The following is a 20,683-nucleotide window of genomic DNA, read 5'->3' as shown; positions in this document are numbered from 1 at the left end:
GATTTATAATAAAAAGAGCTATTTAACGGTACCCTTTATTAACTCTTACAACCTATATTCGCGGAGTTATTAAGTAATACGCTAAAATAAATATTAAATTAATCCTTACTTAGCGCCCCTTTAGCGTATTGCTTAATATCTTGCTTAATAAATTTTGTAAAAAATAATAAAAAATACCTCTAAATTCCGCTTTAACTAATAGATTTAAAGGTACTAATTATTAAATCGTACAATTAATATTTGTAAAGTTATTATAGATTAAAATAATAGGATTTTATATAGGTTAAGGGGGTGGCCAGCTTAATTGGGTGGCTAGGTTAAGTGGGAAATGCGTTAAATAATAAATTATTTATTTTAAAGTAGTAAAAGTAATAAAAGTTAATTTTAAATAGGAAAAAATAATACTTTTAACTTTATTAATTAATATTAAAATTAAAATTATAAAAAATGTTTTATATAACGCATCTCCCACTTGACCTGGCCACCCAATTAAGCTGGCCACCCCCTTAACCTATACAAGATCCTATTATTTTAATCTATAATAACTTTACGAATACTGGTCGTACGATTTAATAATTAATACCCTTGAATCCGTTATTTAAAGGGGAATCCAGAGGTATTTTTTACTATTTTTTACAAAATTTATTAAGCGAGATATTAAGCAATACGCTAAAGGAGCGCTAAGCAAGGATTAATTTAGCGCTTACTTTAGCGTATAGCTTAATAACTCCGCGAATATAAGTCGTAAAAGTTAGTAAAGGGTACCATTAAATAGCTCTTTTTATTACGAATCTAATGGTATATTTTATTACTTTATACAATTAATATTTGTAGAGTTATTAAATTATTACGTGATTAGTGTACCGATATTATTTATATGGGCTAGGGGGGTGGCTAGGTTAATTGGGTGGCTAGGTTAAGTGGAAGATGCGTTAATTTTAATTAATTAACTTTTAATAATTATTATTAATATTTAAATTAAGAGGTTAAAATAAAGTTTAAAAAGATTAATATATCTTTTATTTAACCTAACCACCTAATTAACCTAGTTATATTTTTAACCTTTATATATATATTTAAAAATATTTTAATAACTATTTATATAATTAACTTAAACTAATTTAAATTTAAATTGTTAAACGTTTTTATAACATTTTTATAAGTTTATATATTATAGTTAGGTTTATTATAAACCTTATAATATTAAGTATAAATCTCCTTTTTCTTTATATAATAATTACTTTAATATATAATGTAATTTTCTATTTTAAAAATACCTTATACCTTTAATTAATCCTTAATATCTTTAATAATAAAAGATCTTTTATTTTATAATTTAATTCTTTTTATATAATAATATTTATTAAGCTTATAATTTATTTTATAAAAGCTTTTAACCTTCCCCTTTAATAATATAAAATAATATATAATATTAATTATATTATATATAATTTAACTTAACCTTTTAATAATAAATATAAAAAAGCTATTTTAATATTATATAATTCTTTATTTAATATATTTAAAAAGGAAATTAATTTTATTTAAGTTATTTAAAGTTATAATTATATAAAGATTAAATAATATTAAGAATAAAAGGTTAATTTAAAGTATAATTAAATAATTTAATTAATTAATAATATAATTTAAAGAAAAAGGATTGGAAAAACCTTTAATAACTTTTTAGATTCAAACTTAATTATTAAATAATTTAAACCGCTATAACCGGAAGTTTAACTTTTACTTAATAGGAGGTTTATATTTTAAGCGTAAATGGTAAACGTAAAGAAAAACGGAAAAATAATAATGGATAACCCATTTGTTAACAATGCGATAAAAAACCAAAATGGACCTATTAATAACGTAATTATAATATAATAGTTATTTAATAGGAAGTAGGTTATTATTAATTTAAAAGGAATTAAAGAAATATTAAATAAAATATTTAAATTAATATTATAACTTATAATAAATGGGAAAATAAAAGAAGGATTTTCTTTATAGAAAGATATAAAAAGGATATAGCTAGTTTATTCTATTTACGAACTAGCTATAAAATGAGTAGAATTAAAATTAAATACCGAAAAAAGAAATGATGCCCTAATTACCTAAAGGGACTTCAAAAAAACCCTATAAAAAGCCTTATAATAAACCATATATATAATAATAAACCTTTTAAAGTTATAAATTTAAGTAATAGCTACTATATAATATAATAATATTAATAAAGTAATATTATTAAAGTATAATAAGGAAATCCTTATTTAAGTTAAGGAATAAATAAATAATCTTAAAAAAAAACATTAAAGGATATTATAAAAGTAATAAATATAATACTCCTTAAAAATAGTACCATTATAGTAAAAAAGCTATATAATAGTAATATAGTAATAATATTTAAAGATATAATATTAAAAAAAGCGGTAAACGGAAAATAAATAATAAAGGCCTTTAATAAAAGGTTAAAGCTATAATATAAAGAGGTAACTATAATTATAAAGGGAATTTTAAAAAATTAAATTTAAAGAATATATATAAATAAAAAACTATTATAGTTATTTTAAAGGGAATATTTAAATATTATATATTATAAAAGGATAATATTTAAAAATAACAAAGTAAAGTTAATATTTATTATTATTTATATTATTAATATAATAGTAGTAAAATTAATATATAATAGTAGCTTTTTATAAAAGGTTTAACTTTTTAATTATAAACCTTTTTTATTGGAATTAAAGATTATATAATGCTTTAATTGCTATAAATATAAATATATTATAAAATATTATAAAAAGGACTTAAGGTATAGCTTTTATATAATATTAAAGTATGAAAAAAGAAAAAAGGAATATTTAATAAAAAAAGCTAATAGGAGGAAGAAGTATATAAATTATAATGGAACCTATATAGCTTAAAATAAAGGATATAAAAGGGGAATAAAAAAAAGAAATAGAATAAAAGTAACGTATATATTATAATTAAGGAACTTTTAAAATAAAAAGGAAGTAAAAGCTATAAATAAGGAAGCAATTAACCTTAAAGCCCCTTTAGCATTAGCCTTTGCTAAGCTTAACAGTAACGGATTATTAACGAAAAGGCTATAAATTAATAGTAGTATAGGAAAACTAACCCTATTATCCACCTAATAATATATAATATAGCCTTTTAAAACATTATAAAATTAAAAATTAATGTAGCAAAGTTACTTTTAAACATTAGCTTTAACTATATAATAATATTTATTACTTAAGGAATTATAACTATTAACCTATATAAGGAAAAAGTAAAGTTATATTATACGTTAATAAAAGGATAATAGTAAAGTTATTAGGAAGGGAAATTAAAAAGGATTAAGTAAATATAATAATAGGTAGTAGCAATTTAATAATAACGATTTAATTAATATATTCCCCGAATTAAAAGAGGATTAAATAATAAAGCTTAATATAAAAAATAAAAAGGAAAGAAAAGATATTGGGAAAATATTTATTTATAGGAAACTTTAACCTTTATTATTTATTTTAAAACTTATTAGGTTATAAAAGCTAAAGAGCTAAGGAACTTTTAAAGTTTATAATATAATAGGACCTTATATTAATTATATTATAAGGGGAAGTAATAAAATTAAGGAAGGGTTAAAGGGATTTAATAATAAATTTAATATAAGTAAATAATAATTTAATAATAATATATAAAAGAAACCTAAAATAATTAGGATTAAACTATATAGTAATAAAGATTATAATAGCTTTAAAAATAATTCTATAAGGATATTACTATTAAGTAAAAAGATAGAATTAGTTAAAATTAAATAAAAAAAGGGCCGTTATAAAAGCTTTAATAAATATTACTAAAATAAAAGTTTTATAAATTAATAGTAAGCTTAACGAAGCTTTTAATATATTTATTTTATAGCTTATAAAAATAACGGATAAATTTATACTTAAAAAGACCTTAAGGATAGAACGAAAGGCTCTTATATAATAATTATTAAAAGTAATAGTAGCGGAAAAAAGAGCTAAAAAAGCCTACTATTACTTTTAAAGTAAAAGAATTATAATAGCTTAAATTACCTTTAAAAAAAAGGAACGGCTATTTAATAAGGAGGTAATAAAGATATAAAAGTATAGTTAAAAAAGGGCTTTAATAAAAGCGTTAAAGGATTTAAAGATATTTTAAAGCTTAATTAAATAAGTAAGGTTTACCTACGAATTAATATTTGGAATTATAGCTATATTATTATTATTTAAAATTAAAGGTAACTTTAATATAATAAATACTTTTAAAGGAAAGATAATTTTATTAATAGAATGCTTTTTTCTAATACTATTAGTAAACTTATTAAATATTTTAAATAAAAACCTTATTTATAATAGATATTAATAGTTTAAAATAAATATTATAATAGGGAAGGAAAATATTATAAGGATAATTTAAAGGCTAGCTTTATAAAAAGTATTAAAGGGGGACCTATTATTTAATAGTTTTTTAAAAATATACGGATTAACTTTAGTTAAATAATTTATTACTTTATATTTTGCTAGCTTTACTTTAGGGTATTACTTAATTAAATTTTAATAAATAAAGGTAATAATAATCCTAAAGTTAAAAAAGCTAAAAAGAATTAAAAGGACTTTAAAGGGTTAATGCTTAATTATACTTATTAGTATATTAAGAAAGGTTTTAAAGAAAAAGCTAAATTATAAGTTAATAAAAGTAATTAAAAAGAAGGGATTATTATTAAATAGCTAAATAGGAAATAGGAAAGGTAGGTTAATAAATGTAGCAATTAAATTAGTATTAAGGGTAGTTAAAATAGCTTTTAGCTATAAGGGTACTATATCCTTCCTTTAATTAAATATTACTAAAGCTTTTAATATAATTAATAAGGAAAGAATAATTTATATCCTTTAATAAAAGGGCTATTTATTATAAATAATATTATAAATCTATTTATTTATTTTTAAAAGATTAGTATAGGTTTATTTTAATGGTATTACTTTTTAACCAATTCCTTTTAAAGTAAGGGTTTCTTAAAGCTCCCCCTTTTTACCTTTATTATTTTTCCTATATATATTAATGCTATATAATAACCTTATAATGTATTAAAAGATAATTATAGTAAAGTTTATAAATAATATAAACCTTTTTATAATTAACCTTTAAGTAGAATAGAATTGTAAGGTTTTAAAAGTAGTATAATAAACGTATAAAATTTAGGTATTAAAGTATAGGATAAAATTTACCCCTTAAAAGAATAAACTTATATACTTCTTTAAAAGCTAAAAGGTATTAAAATAAAGGGTTAAACTTAGGTAAGTAATAATATAGCTAATAAATAGTATAAAGTTCTTAAGGGTATAATTAAATAAGAACTTTAAATAAAAATAATATTTAATTAAATTTAAAAAAAAGTTAAATATTTAAATATATATAATAATTAAACTATAAAACTTAATATAAGGTAATAGTATAATAAAAGCTAAGTAAGTTTATTCTATAATAATATAAAATATTTTAATATATAAAGCGGTTATATAATATAAATAACTTAAAGGAAATAAATTAAAAGGTATAGCTAGCTCCTTTAAAAGTATTTAAAACGTTTATATTAAATATATTATAAAAGCTTTTAAAGCTATATTAATGTATTAATTTAAAATGGAATTAAATATACCCTTTATTAATTTATATTTAAGTAATAAAGTAGCAATAAGTAAAAGCTAGTTAAAAAACTTAATATATTATAAGGTATTAATAAAGGTTACGATAAAGGTTAATTAATTTATATAAGCATTTTAAAAACGGCGGGCTAAAAGGCAAATTAAGGGGAGATTTATAAATAGTATAAAAAACTAACTATAAAGTAACCTAACTATAAACCTATATTATTAATAAAATAAATAGGTTAAAAGGAAAAAATCAAACGATACCTTAATTAAAAAGTAGAAAAAAAGATAAAACTATATTAAAATAAAATATAACTACTTTATAATAGTAGAATAGGAGCTTAATAAAAAAAGGTTATTATAAAAGTTTTATAAATTCTTAAAGTATAAAGCAGCTTTAATAATATAAATATAAACCGGAAAAATAAAACTTAAAGCCTTTTTATATAAAAAGAAAGTTTTAAGGTTTTTAACCCCTTTTTATAAATATATAAAGGGTAAAGAAACTTTTTAATATATAATCCTATAATATAGGCTATTAAAAAACGAAAGGAAAACCTTAATTAAAAAGTTAACTAGAATATAGCTATAGATTAATAGGGACTTACGGATAATAATAAAGGATTTAATAAAAATAAAAGCAATTATAAAGTAGCTATTAAACATTAGAAGGATAATTATATATAATAAGGTTAAGGGGATTGGGGGGAGTAAAGAAAGGGAAGCGTAAGAAAAAAAGAACTTAAATAGTGAGGCTAAAAGGGCCCCCTTAAAGGTCCTTAAAGAAAGGGAAAAGGCCTTCCTTTCCTTTTTAAATAACTAAAGGATATAAGGAAAGCGAAAAAGTTTAAGCTTTTTTACTTTCCCTTTCCCTTTTCTTATTATATAGCTAAACGATATATATTAGCTTATATAGGGTTAAAAAGCAGTAAGGTAATAATTAAAGGTTGTATAGGGTTTTTATCCAGTTACCGTATAGTTTTACTTATAGCTATATAGGTAAAAGGACCATGCTATATAGGCAATATAACAGGTATATAATAATAATAATAATATAATATAATTTAAATTATATAATATTAAACTTGCTTTTTTAAATCTCCTTTATATATTATTTAAAATAATTATTTTATTAAATATATAAAAAAATATAATTATAAAATTTTCCTTTTAAATATAAATAATATATATTTATATAAAGCTTTTAATTTACTTTTTATATAATTATTTTAAAGTGTTAAATACTTTAATATTAAATAATTAAAAGTAATAAAAGAAATAAAAAAGTATATAAAGGGTAATAATATTATTTTTTTTATAATAATGCATTTCCTACTTGACCTGGCCACCCAATTGACCTGGCCACCCCCCCAGCCCATACAAGAAACGTCGGTGCACTAATCACATGATAATTTAATAACTTTACGAGTGTTAGTCCTATAAAATTGTAAAATATACCATTGGATTTGTAATAAAAAGAGCTATTTAACGGTACCCTTCATTGATTTATATAATTTATATTCGTGGAGTTATTAAGCAATACGCTAAAGTAAGCGTTAAAATAATCCTTGCTTAGCGCTACTTTAGCGTATTGCTTAATATCTCGCTTAATAAATTTTATAAAAAATAGTAAAAAATACCTCTGGATTCCCTTTTAAATAACGAATTCAATAGTGCTAATTGTTTTATTGTGGGCCCAATATTGGTTAAGTTATTACAGGTTAAAACATTAAGATTTTATATAGGTTATTAGGGTGGCCAGCTTAATTGGGTGGCCAGGTTAAGTGGGAGATGCGTTATATCTTTTATATAACTATATAAAGGTAAAAACAATTTTATTATAAAATTAAAGATATATTATATAATTAATTTTTCTTTATTTAAAGTTAATTGGGCTTTTAAAGGTAATATTTTACTTATTAATTTAAAACCTTTTATTTAAAGGGTAAATATTATATAAAGAATATTATAAATAATAATAATATATTAAATAAATAATTTCGAATTTTATTTAATAGTTTAAAGTATAAGCTATAAGTTGCTTTCTTTATAAAGGGTTTTTATAATTGTTAATAAAAAAATAAGGGATTTTTTTTATATATATATAAAGGTTAAAAATATAGCTAGGTTAATTAGGTAGCTAGGTTAAGTGGGAAATATATTAATAAAATAATTAATAGTTTAAATTATAAATATATAAATATTAAAAAAAAAGAAATAGCTTAATTAAAAAATAGTTATAAATAATTTAAAGTAATAAAATTAAAGGAAAAATATTATTTTTAAAGCTTATTTAATAATAAAATAAAAGTAAAGCTAATTAAATAGTTAAAGAAATATAAATTATATATAAAATATATTAAAATAACGCATCTCTTACTTAACTTAGCTACCTAATTAACCTGGCTACCCTAATAACCTATATAAAACCCCATTGTTTTAATCTTTAATAACTTTACAAATATTAATCGTACGATTTAATAATTAGTACCGTTAAATCCATTAGTTGAAGGGAAATCTAACGGTATTTTTTACTATTTTTTATAAAATTTATTAAGCGAGATATTAAACGATATGCTAAAGTAGCGCTAAGTAAGGATTAATTTAACGCTTATTTTAGTGTATTGCTTAATAACTTAACAAATATAGATTGTAGAATTTAGTAGAGGGTACTGTTAAATAGCTCTTTTTATTACAAATCTAATAATATATTTCATTAGTTTATACGATTAGTATTTATAGAGTTATTAAATTATCACGTGATTAGCGCACCGATGTTATTTGTATGGGCTAGGGGGGTGGCCAGGTCAATTGGGTGGCTAGGTTAAGTGGGAGATGCGTTAATATTTTTAAAAATAAACTTTATTTTTACTTTATTATATAAATATAAAAAAAATCAAAGTTAATTTTATAAAGATAAATATAAAAATATTATTTTTAATAGTTATATAATATAAAATAATAATAAAAGCTATTTAATATTTATATAATATTTATTTTATAATAAATATATTAAAAAATATATTAAATTATATATTTTTATATTTTAAGCTTAAGGATATTTAAAGGATTTTAAAAAGCCTTTAATAACTTTTTAAATTTAAACTTAATTATTAAATAAATTAAGCCGCTATAATTGGAAGTTTAACTTTTATTTAATAAAAGGTTTATATTTTAAATATAAATAATAAATATAAAGGAAAATAAAGGAATAGTAATAAATAACCTATTTATTAATAATATAATAAAAAATTAGGATAAACCTATTAATAATATAACTATAATATAATAATTACTTAATAAGAAGTAAGCTATTATTAATTTAAAAAAAATTAAAAGAATATTAAATAAAATATTTAAATTAATATTATAGCTTATAATAAATAAAAAAGTAAAGGAAGGATTTTCTTTATAAAATAATATAAAAAGAGTGTAGCTAGTTTGTTTTATTTATAAATTAATTATAAAATAGGTAGAATTAAAACTAAATATAGAAAAAAGAAATAATGCTTTAATTATTTAAAGAGACTTTAAAGAAGCCCTATAAAAAGCCCTATAATAAACTATATATATAATAATAAACCTTTTAAAGTTATAGGCTTAAATAATAGCTATTATATAATTAAGCAATATTAATAAAGCAATGCTATTAAAGTATAATAAGGAAATTTTTATCTAAATTAAAAAATAAATGGATAATTTTAAAAAAAGGATATTAAGGGATATTATAAAGGTAATAAATATAATACTTCCCGGAAACGGCGCCATTATAATAAAAAAACTATATAGTAATAATATAATAATAATATTTAAGGATATAGTATTAAAGAAAGCGGTAAATAAGAAATAGGTAATAAAAGCTTTTAATAAAGGGTTAAAGCTATAATATAAAGAAATAGCTATAATTATAAAAAGGATCTTAAAGAATTAAATTTAAAAGATATATATAAATGAAAAACTATTATAATTATTTTAAAGGGAATATTTAAATATTATATATTATAAAAAAATAATGCTTAAAAATAATAAAGTAAAGCTAGCATTTATTATTATTTATATTATTAATATAATAATAATAAAGTTAATATATAATAATAACTTTTTATAAAAGGCTTAACTTTTTAACTATAAACCCTTTTCATTAAAATTAAGGATTATATAATGCTTTAACTATTATAAATATAAATATATTATAAAATATTATAAAAAGAACTTAAAATATAACCTTTATACAGCATTAAAGTATTAAGGAAAAAAAAAGAAATGCTTAATAAAAAAAGCTAATAAAAGAAAGAAATATATAAATTATAATAAAGCTTATATAGTTTAAAATAAAGGATATAAAAGGGGAATAAAGGAGAAAAATAAAGTAAAAGTAATATATATATTATAACTTAAGAACTTTTAAAATAAAAAGCAAATAAAAGTTATAAATAGGGAAATAATTAACCTTAAAGCTCCTTTAATATTAACTTTTATTAAACTTAATAGCAGCGGATTATTAATAAAAAAGCTATAAATTAATAGTAATATAGGAAAACTAACCTTATTATCCATTTAATAATATATAATATAACCTTTTAAAATATTATAGGATTAAAAACTAATATAATAAAAGTACTTTTAAATATTAACTTTAACTATATAATAATATAAAAACCTTTAATTAATAAATATAATAATATTTATTATTTTAAAGATTATAACTATTAACTTATATAAGAAAAAGGTAAAGTTATATTATATATTAATAAAAAAATAATAGTAAAATTATTAAAAAGGAAATATAAAAAGGATTAAATAAATATAATAATAGGTAATAATAATTTAATAATAATAATTTAATTAATATATTTTTTAAATTAGGAAGGGATTAAGTAATAAAGCTTAATTTAAAAAATAAAAAGGAAAGGAAAAATATTAGGAAAATACCTTTTTATAAAAGATTTCAACTTTTATTATTTATTTTAAAACCTATTAAATTATAAAAGTTAAAGGGCTAAAGAATTTTTAAAGTTTATAATATAATAAAACCTTATATTAATTATACCTTAAAGAAAAGTAATAAAATTAAAAAAGGGTTAAAGGGATTTAATAATAAACTTAATATAAATAAGCAATAACTTAATAATAATATATAGGGGAAACTTAAAATAGTTAAAATTAAACTATATAATAATAAAAGTTATAATAGCCTTAAGAATAATCCTATAAAGTTATTACCATTAAATAAAAAGGTAAAATTAATTAAAACTAAATAAAAAAAGGGCTATAATAAAGGTTTTAATGGATATTATTAAAATAAAAGTCCTATAAACTAATAAAAAGCTTAACGAAGCTTTTAATATATTTATTTTATAATTTATAAAAATAATAAATAAGTTTATATTTAAAAAAACCTTAGGGATAAAATAAAAGGCCCCTATATAATAGTTATTAAAAGTAATAGTAATAGAAAAAAAAACTAAAAGAGCTTATTATTATTTTTAAAGTAAAAGAATTATAATAGCTTAAATTACCTTTAAAAAAAAGGAATAGCTATTTAATAAAAAGGTAACGAAAATATAAAAGTATAATTAAAGGAAAGCTTTAATAAAAGCATTTAAAGATTCGAAAATACTTTAAGGTTTAATTAAATAAATAAGGTTAACCTATAAATTAATATTTAAAATTATACCTATACTATTATTATTTAAAATTAAAGGTAACCCTAATATAATAAATATATTTAAAGGAAAAATAACCTTATTAACGGAACGCTTTTTCCTAATATTATTAATAAACCTATTAAATATTTTAAATAAAAACTTTACCTATAATAAATATTAATAGTTTAAAATAAATATTATAACAAAAAAGGAAGATATTATAAAGATAATTTAAAGGCTAGCCCTATAAAAAGCGTTAAAGGGGGACCTATTACTTAACAGTTTTTTAAAAATATACGGATTAGCTTTAATTAAATAACTAGTTACCCTATATTCCGTTAACTTCATTTTAAAATATTACTTAATTAAATTCTAATAAACGAAAGTAATAATAATCCTAAAGTTAAAGAAGTTAAAAAAAACTAAAAGGACCTTAAAAGGTTAATATTTAATTATACTTATTAATATATTAAAAAAAGTTTTAAAAAAGGAGTTAAAGTATAGGTTAATAAAAGTAATTAAAAAGAAAAAACTATTATTAAATAGCTAAATAAAGAATAGGAAGGATAAGTTAATAAATATAACGATTAAATTAATATTAAGGGTAGCTAAAATAGCCTTTAACTATAAAAGTATTATATTACTCCTTTAATTAAATATTATTAAAGCCTTTAATATAATTAATAAGGAAAGAATAATTTATATCCTTTAATAAAAGGGATATTTATTATAAATAATATTATAGGTTTATTTATTTATTTTTAAAAAATTAATATAACTTTATTTTAATAGTATTACTTTTTAATTAATCTTCCTTAAAGTAGGAATTCTTTAAAGCTCCCCCCTTTTACCTTTATTATTCCTCCTATATATATTAATACTATATAATAACTTTATAATGTATTAAAAGATAATTATAGTAAAGTTTATAAATAATATAAATTTTCTTATAGCTAACTTTTAAATAAAATAAAATTATAAAGTTTTAAAAGCGGTATAGTAAATATATAAAACTTAAGTATTAAGGTATAGGATAAAATTTACCCCTTAAAAAAGTAAACTTATACATTTTTTTAAAAGTTAAAAAGTGCTTAAATAAGAAGTTAAACTTAAATAAATAATAGTATAATTAATAAATAGTATAAAATTTTTAAAAGTATAGTTAAATAGGAACTTTAAATAAAAATAATACTTAATTAAACTTAAAAAGAAGTTAAACATTTAAATATATATAATAGCTAAACTATAAAACTTAATATAAAGCAATAATATAATAAAAGTTAAATAAGTTTACTTTATAATAATATAAAATATTTTAATATATAAAGTAATTATATAATATAAATAACTTAAGGGAAATAAATTAAAGGGTATAATTAATTCCTTTAAAAGTATTTAAAATACTTATATTAAGTATATTATAAAGGCCTTTAAAGCTATATTAATATATTAATTTAAAACGGAATTAAATATACCCCTTATTAACTTATATTTAAATAATAAAGTAATAATAAATAAAGGCTAATTATAAAACTTAATATATTATAAGGTATTAATAAAAGTTATAATAAAGGTTAATTAATTTATATAAACATTTTAAAAATAATAAGTTAAAAGGTAAATTAAAAGAAGACTTATAAATAATATAAGGAATTAATTATAAAGCAATTTAACTATAAATTTATATTATTAATGGGATAAGTAAGCAAAGGGGAAAAAATTAAGCAATACCTTAATTAAGAAATAAAAAATAAAATAAAGCTATATTAAAATAGGATATAACTATTTTATAATAGTAAAGTAAGAGCTTAACGGAAAAAAGGTATTATAAAAGTTTTATGGATTTTTAAAATATAAAGCAGCTTTAATAATATAAATATAAACCGGAAAAATAAAACTTAAAGCTTTCCTATATAAAAGGAAGGTTTTAAAGTTTTTAACCCCTCTTTATAAATATATAGAGGGTAAAAAAACTCTATAATATATAATCCTACAATATAAGCTATTAAAAAATAAAAGGAAAACTTTAACTAAGGAGTTAGCTAAAATATAGCTATAGATTAATAGGAATTTATAAATAGCAACGGAGGACTTAATAAAAATAAAAGCAATTATAAAGTAGCTATTAAGCATTAGGAGAATAATTATATATAATAAAGCTAAGGGGATTAAAGGAAGTAAAGAAAGGGAAATATAAAGAAAAAAGAATTTAAATAGAAAGGCTAAAAGGGCCCCTTTAAAGGTCCTTAAAGAAAAGGAGAAGGCTTTCCTTTCCTTTTTAAATAATTAAGGAATATAAGGAAAGTAAAAGAATTTAAGCTTTTTTACTTTCCCTTTTCCTATTATATAGTTAAATAATATATATTAACTTATATAGGATTAAAAAGCAATAAAGCAATAGTTAAAGGTTATATAGGGTTTTTATCCAACTATTATATAGTTTTACTTATAGCTATATAAATAAAAGGACTATACTATATAAGCAATATAATAGGTATATAATAATAATAATATATATTTTTATATAATAATTATTTATACTTTAATATTATAATATAAAAAAATTAAAGTTAATTTTATAAAAATAAATATAAAAATGTTATTTTTAATAATTATATAATATAAAATAATAATAAAAGCTATTTAATATTTATATAATACTTATTTTATAATAAATATATTAAAAATATATTAAATTATATTTTTTTATATAATAATTATTTATACTTTAATATTAACGCATCTCCCACTTGACCTGGCCACCCAATTGAGTTGACCACCCCCCTAGCCCATACAAAAAACGTCGGTGCGTTAATCACGTGATAATTTATTAACTCTACGAATATTGGTCGTATAAAATAATAAAATATACCGTTGAATTCGTAATAAAAAGAGCTATTCAACGGTACCCTTTACTAATTCTTACGACTTATATTCGCGGAGTTATTAAACAATACGCTAAAGTAAGCGCTAAATTAATCCTTGCTTAGCGCCCCTTTAGCGTATTGCTTAATATTTCGCTGAATAAATTTTATAAAAAATAGTAAAAAATTACTATTGGATTCCCCTTTAAATAATAGATTTAAAGGTATTAATTATTAAATCGTACGATTAATATTTATAAAGTTATTATAAATTAAAACAATTGGATTTTATATAGGTTATTGGGGTGGCCAGGTCAAGTGGGAGATGCGTTATAATATAAAGGTTATTAATATTAAACTTTTAAAAAAATTAACTATTATATAAATTTTTACCCTTTAAATTTTTTTTAATTTATTTAAATATATATATTATACTTTATATAAAAATTATTATTAAAATAAAAATATTATTACTTTTACTTTAATTATTTAATTTAAATATAAAAAATATATATTAATTAGCTTACTTTATTTTAAAATATTAAAAATAACTCTTTTTATAACTATTAACGCATCTCCCACTTAACCTGGCTACCCAATTAACCTGACCACCCCCCCAGTCCATACAAAAAAAGTCGGTGCACTAATCACGTGATAATTTAATAACTTTACGAATATTGGTCGTATAAAATAATAAAATATACCATTAGATTTGTAATAAAAAGGGCTATTCAACGGTACCCTTTACTAACTTTTACAACTTATATTCGCGGAATTATTAAGCAATACGCTAAAATAAGCGTTAAATTAATCCTTGCTTAACGCCCCCTTAGCGTATTGCTAGATATCTCGCTTAATAAATTTTATAAAAAATAGTAAAAAATACCTCTAGATTCCCCTTTACCTAATAGATTTAACAGTACTAATTATTAAATCGTACGGTTAGTATTCGTAAAGTTATTAAAGATTAAAACAATGGGGTTTTATATAGGTTATTGGGGTGGCTAAATTAATTGGGTGGCCAGGTTAAGTGGAAGATACGTTATATTAAAAATAATTAATATAATATTAATTATAATATAATTAATAAGGGCTATAATAGGGCTAATGGAATTTAAAGATATAAGTTTTATTAAATATAAAGATTAACCCTAAGGGGTTAAAAGATAAATTAATTAAAATTATTTAATTAACCTTTATAATAAAGTAAAACTAACGCATCTCCCACTTGACCTAGCCACCCAATTAACCTGGCCACCCCCCTAGCCCATATAAATAGCGTCGGTGCATTAATTACATGATAATTTAATAACTCTATAAATACTAATTATATAAAATAATAAAATATACTATTAGATTTATAATAAAAAGAGCTATTTAACGGTACCCCTTACTAATTTATACGACTTATATCCGTAGAGTTATTAAGCAATACGCTAAAGTAAGCGCTAAATTAATTACTGCTTAGCGCTCCTTTAGCGTATTGCTTAATATCTCGTTTAATAAATTTTGTAAAAAATAGTAAAAAATACTTCTGGATTCCTTATTAAATAACGGATCTAACGGTACTAATTATTAAATTGTAGGGCTAATATTGGTTAAGTTATTATAGATTGAAACATTGGATTTTTATATAGGGTAAGGGGGTGGCCAGGTCAATTGGGTGGCTAGGTCAAGTGGGAGATGCGTTAGAAGTAATTTTTAGGTTATTTTTATTAATATTTTAAAGGTACGCATTTTTAATAATAAATTTAAAGCATTTAAATAATAATAAATATAAATAAAAGTAGGTATTATAGGTATTATAGTAGTAAAAGTAAAGTTAATATAAAAAAGACTAGGTTGAATTAAAGTTCTATTTATATTAAGTTAAAAAAAGCAATTATTATACCTAAAAGGGGGTTAAGATAACTTTAGTTCGGTTAGATTCAGATTGACCCAATATAGCAGTTACTCCACTTGTATATATGGTGGCGTTATTAGCGTTGTTCGAGTTTTTCGAGTGTATGCGGTAGCCCGCCTTCTATAGATATGTACCCAGGTTCTTGTGGACACCTGGGCAATCTACGTTGAATTATCAAGAGACTCAGGCCATGATGTTGATCGTCATCCCGACAGGCGCAGAGCGCGTAGGTGAGCATCGGGATATTGGCGCTTCTAGATAACCTAGCAAGGTTGTTAGAACGAATTTAAGAAGTTGATTTTTCGTTCATTAATATGACCATATTTCCCTCGGTGCAGCTTTGAACATTTCGGTCATACAGTCACCCGCCGTGTAGAATCGAGATCATAGTGGCGTTATTTCTTGTGGTGACTATCAAAGTATATCAAGATTCTTTACGTTTTCCAACCCTCTTTCTTTTCATCATTCACCTAGCAGCACGATTAAATCGAGTCAATATAAACCGAATCCCTTCGCAGAGTAACACTAAATTTAATAGACTGAAGGAAGTACAGTTCCATCGCAATAAAACTCTCTACTCGTTTAAACCAGTCATAACTATTCTTCGATTTTGATTGCAGGGTTCTCCCACCTTGGCTAGTTTTCGTACAAACTTAAACATGCATTAGCACTTACGCTTAGAATCGTGTGTGTAAGGTTGCTCATGCTTTAAGGAGGGAAGTAGGGGCCCTTGAATCACCACGCTTGCGGGGTTCATCACTCTTACATGCATATGAACTATTTTGCTATCTATATTCTGCCGACTAGTTAAGCAGTTTCTTGATTGCATAAGATGCTGGCGCCTTTCCTGCATAGTCTGCCCTTCTTGCCCCTCGTCCATAAAGATCACATTGGTCTAAGATGCACAAGGTATTTGAGATTTTGATGTTGCTCGAGGTTCTTTCTGGTGGCACAGAATTGGGGCAATCCCAACTCAATGGTATATGTAAGGCTTCATTTGATAATTATTGCGCGAGATTTTCTAGGCCGACCTTGTCTAATAAACGATATATTAGTTTTCTTACAGGGCTGCCACTTCTAGAGTTAGTATCTGGATTGGCTTCGGCAAAGATAGGGATCGATGTTCGTCAGTGAACATCTGAATAAAACATCTTGATAAACCTCGACGCGGGGAGTGCAGAATGAAATCCAATTACTCATATTCCATTCAACAGAACATGCTTAATCATCATATCCTTTTTCAACATTCTATTGAGTGTCGCCAATGACCTCTGAAATATCTAGGCTTAGACTCCAAATGGGTGACGTGTGATATGCAACAGTTGCTACGATCACATTTAGATGCTCTAGATTGCCTGTAAGAAGACTATTACTTTTCATAGCTAAAACAAATATCAAAATGCTTCCTTGCCTGTATTATAGGCAAAGCTCTACAGCAATATTAGAGTCTTTAATACCAGCTTAAATTTAACGTTTTTTACCACTTCCAGCTATATATTGGTTAGACTATGCCGATGCTTCACTCAAAGGCTGTTACCTAGTTGTTAAACGTTATCATTTGCCTATTTATAAAGCTACTTACTATGTAAACGGTGAAAAGAACTACATGAGCTATATGCATTTCAGGTTTGAATTGTATGGCCCGGGAGGTGGGGCCTGTTGCCTAACGGACAATGCTCCACATGTGAGGAATTTTGCGCTGCTACTGGCAATGGTACGGATCCCATAAAATAGCTTAAAGATACTAGCCTGTGACGCGGAATAGGCAGACGACTTGCAATTCATTATGTTAAGCTCGGAGGGAAAGCACTACATAAAGACGTTGTGCTCTGATTCTCATCCGGATAGCTGCTCCTATTTTACTGTATTGGCTCGGCTTCGAGGTAGGGCATTCAAATATGTCGCCAACCTTAACCACGATCCCTCACGAGACATTATGCTCAGTAGTCTCTTACCTACTGCTACCGGATCAGGTTAGCTCTCTTGAGTCATCTATTTCCCCTCTAGGCAGGTTTCGGGCCTCATTGTTCCAGGGAAATGAGCTGAACTCCTTCCCCATCTGGCAACTACTGACCCTAGCATGTGTAATTAGTCGACTCTGGCACGGACGTGCAAGTCTATCGGTGTCGTGCTCACCCCCATTATCTGGAGCGACATTGAGCTACACCACAGCGGCACACATGAGGGAATTGACATCGAAGGAGAAATCGATGCTTTGGGATACGACGACGAGAAAGAACGCATGATAGAAGCTACAGCTGATGACCCTATATACCCCTATAAGCGGCTGGTGTTCGAATCTTCTCGACGCAAATATGCCCAGTGCCATTTCGATCTACAAAAGTGGCAGGAGACTTTCTGGTCTCGGTCCCGTAGGGAAAATAGGTTCGGAAGGGCGACAAATAATTGCAATCGAAGGAACTTTCAGTTTGGTAGGGAGGAGAAGTTCGTGAATGTCTATAAACTCACTTCTCGAGAGCGCTGGGCAGAGCTGACACAGCATGTCCGCTCGCTGTGTATATCCATTGGCGTCGACAACGATGTGGCAAAGGTACTTGCGAGCTTTCGCAACCTGAGATCTTTGGAGCTCGTCGGGTTGCCTTTGGAGCAAGGTCACCCACTAACTGCGCCACTGATGGTATTCCCAGCACTGCAGAATCTCAAGCTTCGCGGGTACTTCGGTATAGCTCTAGTGAGAGAAATATGCAGTAATGCAGAACACATCAAGTATCTCGATCTGGGCTTGCTCGCTACAGCTAAAGATGACGAGCCGTACAAGCCTAACTTACTAGCGAACGACAGCAACGATAATCGAGACATCGTGTTCGAGCAAGAAGCTGAACACTACCAGAAAATTGGCGTTGAGTCGGCTGCCCTTGCTCTTCAAGCAGCCGAGAACGGAGAAAGTAACGGGGCTACTGAGCCTGACAATGAAGAGCAAGAGGAGTGGGAAGAAGAAGAAGAAGAAGAAGAAGACGACGAAGAGGAGGGGGAGGATGAGGAAGAAGACGACGAGAGGATGCCTTGGGCTTTACACGCACCAATCTGGCTTCCTAGATCTCTGCCAATACGATATACTCAGCTCACCCATCTCCACCTAGTAAAACCATACACAGGCGAAACTGACAATGATATGTCTCACGACCATTTTGAACACATTCCTCATCAGTATGAGCAGGTTCTCTGCCTGGAATGGGAAACACTTCTGCGAGGCGTTGGAGGGACATTACAGGAACTCATTCTCGAGCACCGCATACCTGTCGAAGAAGGGGATACCGTAGGCGATGGAGACTTGGTCCCTAGGGCTAAGGGAGGCAATCGTCATGGATGGAATCCCTTCTCGTCCACTAGTCCTGACCGTGGAGATAAACTATTCTGTAGATCCGTATTACGGCTCCTCCTGGAACAGAGCGACCGATTCCCCAAGCTCGAGCGTCTTGCTTTTCGGGGTATCCAAATCAAAGGCCTCCGCACCCAGACAGGAGCCGTTGAAGTTCCAGGAAGGAATGGAGTGCCCGACAATGACGAAAGGTTACGCAACATGTATCCCAATTGCGATATCGAAATCTTCGAGGACTCATATCCAATCCACGTTTATGCAGGCTACGTGTACCAGAGTTGGCCAGAGTCTCGGCACGAAGCAATGCAGGACGAGGGAGACGGGCTCATGTGGAATTTGGCCTACTATAACGACTATAGAAAGAGATTTGGACCTCAATGGCATTTGGCAGGCTAGATTACTCCAGACAGTGAACCTTGGTTTCTATTTCGAGGAATATGGGCAACTGAAAACCCGGTTGTGCTCTTAAGCATGGGCGATTTAATACCATTTATGGTTCTAAATGCTAAACTTCTAGTCTTCAAGGCATTCGTTTTGGGCCGAATGCTCCAGGATGCTATATCACCGCGGCAATCCATCTCGAACTCAGCTCGTCGATCCTCCCGTTCTGAATGGGCATAGCGTGAGTTGACATCGTCTAACAAGCATGCAGTTTGTTTCTGTGAATCGGTGCGATGCCTCATTTGGAACCCGGCAAGCATAAAACAGTCCTTCAATTTTTTGCCTGTCAGAACGTATTCATTCAAGGCCAATGGTAGGCAGTCCGAAATGTTTCGTGGCCGTTCTATGGCGACCTTACGGCGCCAGTTTGTTTCAAACGGCCATATCATTACACGCGCTTAACCGTAGGCGCCAGAAGAGTGGGACGCACTCTCCAGCGCCTTCACAAGGGAGACACCAAAGGGCCGGCAAAATGTCAGTTCATTACGATGGAGTATTCGTCAGAGCTGATATTCAACGCAGGCGCAACTAGTTGAAAATCAACAGCAAGAATGATTTTCAGATACTCGAGCCAAAATACGAAGGCTTAATGAGGTGCAAAGCGCACATGGCGACCATCTGTGATAATAGTATTTATTTTTAAACGCCGTTCTAGTTCTGCATGCCCTGTCATTAGCGTACTTCCGCTCTGAAGAAACTCTTGGCAGGTTGCAGATGCGGGAGGATCCTCGACAACCAATGTTCCTACTGGCTGGTTCAGCCAAGCCATGCAGTGGCCGGGTGTTGACCAGGGGCTGTTGTAATCGCACTAGTAT

General features: G+C 25.2%; 1 protein-coding gene across 1 annotated transcript; it reads left to right on the top strand.

The window, feature by feature from the left end:
- Positions 1-17,809: 17,809 nt before the first annotated feature.
- On the top strand, positions 17,810-20,001 carry F5B22DRAFT_457057 (uncharacterized protein). The gene is made up of 2 exons (XM_047972024.1): positions 17,810-18,060; positions 18,180-20,001. Exons 1-2 carry the CDS (start codon positions 17,986-17,988, stop codon positions 19,821-19,823), a joined length of 1,719 nt encoding a protein of 572 aa, XP_047834066.1. The 5' UTR covers positions 17,810-17,985; the 3' UTR covers positions 19,824-20,001.
- Positions 20,002-20,683: the final 682 nt, after the last annotated feature.

Source organism: Xylaria bambusicola (genome assembly GCF_022495145.1).
Source record: "Xylaria bambusicola strain CBS 139988 unplaced genomic scaffold F5B22scaffold_6, whole genome shotgun sequence".
In the NCBI taxonomy this organism is placed as follows: Eukaryota; Fungi; Ascomycota; class Sordariomycetes; order Xylariales; family Xylariaceae; genus Xylaria; species Xylaria bambusicola.
The sequence above is the reverse complement of the archived record's forward strand: the minus strand, read 5'-3'. Positions and strand labels throughout refer to the sequence as shown.

What these genes read in the sequence shown, in the direction of transcription:
- F5B22DRAFT_457057 (XM_047972024.1), top strand. Translation starts at nt 17,986, where the DNA reads ATGTCGCCAACCTTAACCACGATCCCTCACGAGACATTATGCTCAGTA. An exon ending in ACCTACTGCTACCGGATCAG is followed by an intron (nt 18,061 to 18,179) that starts GTTAGCTCTCTT and finishes ATGTGTAATTAG; the next exon opens with TCGACTCTGGCACGGACGTG.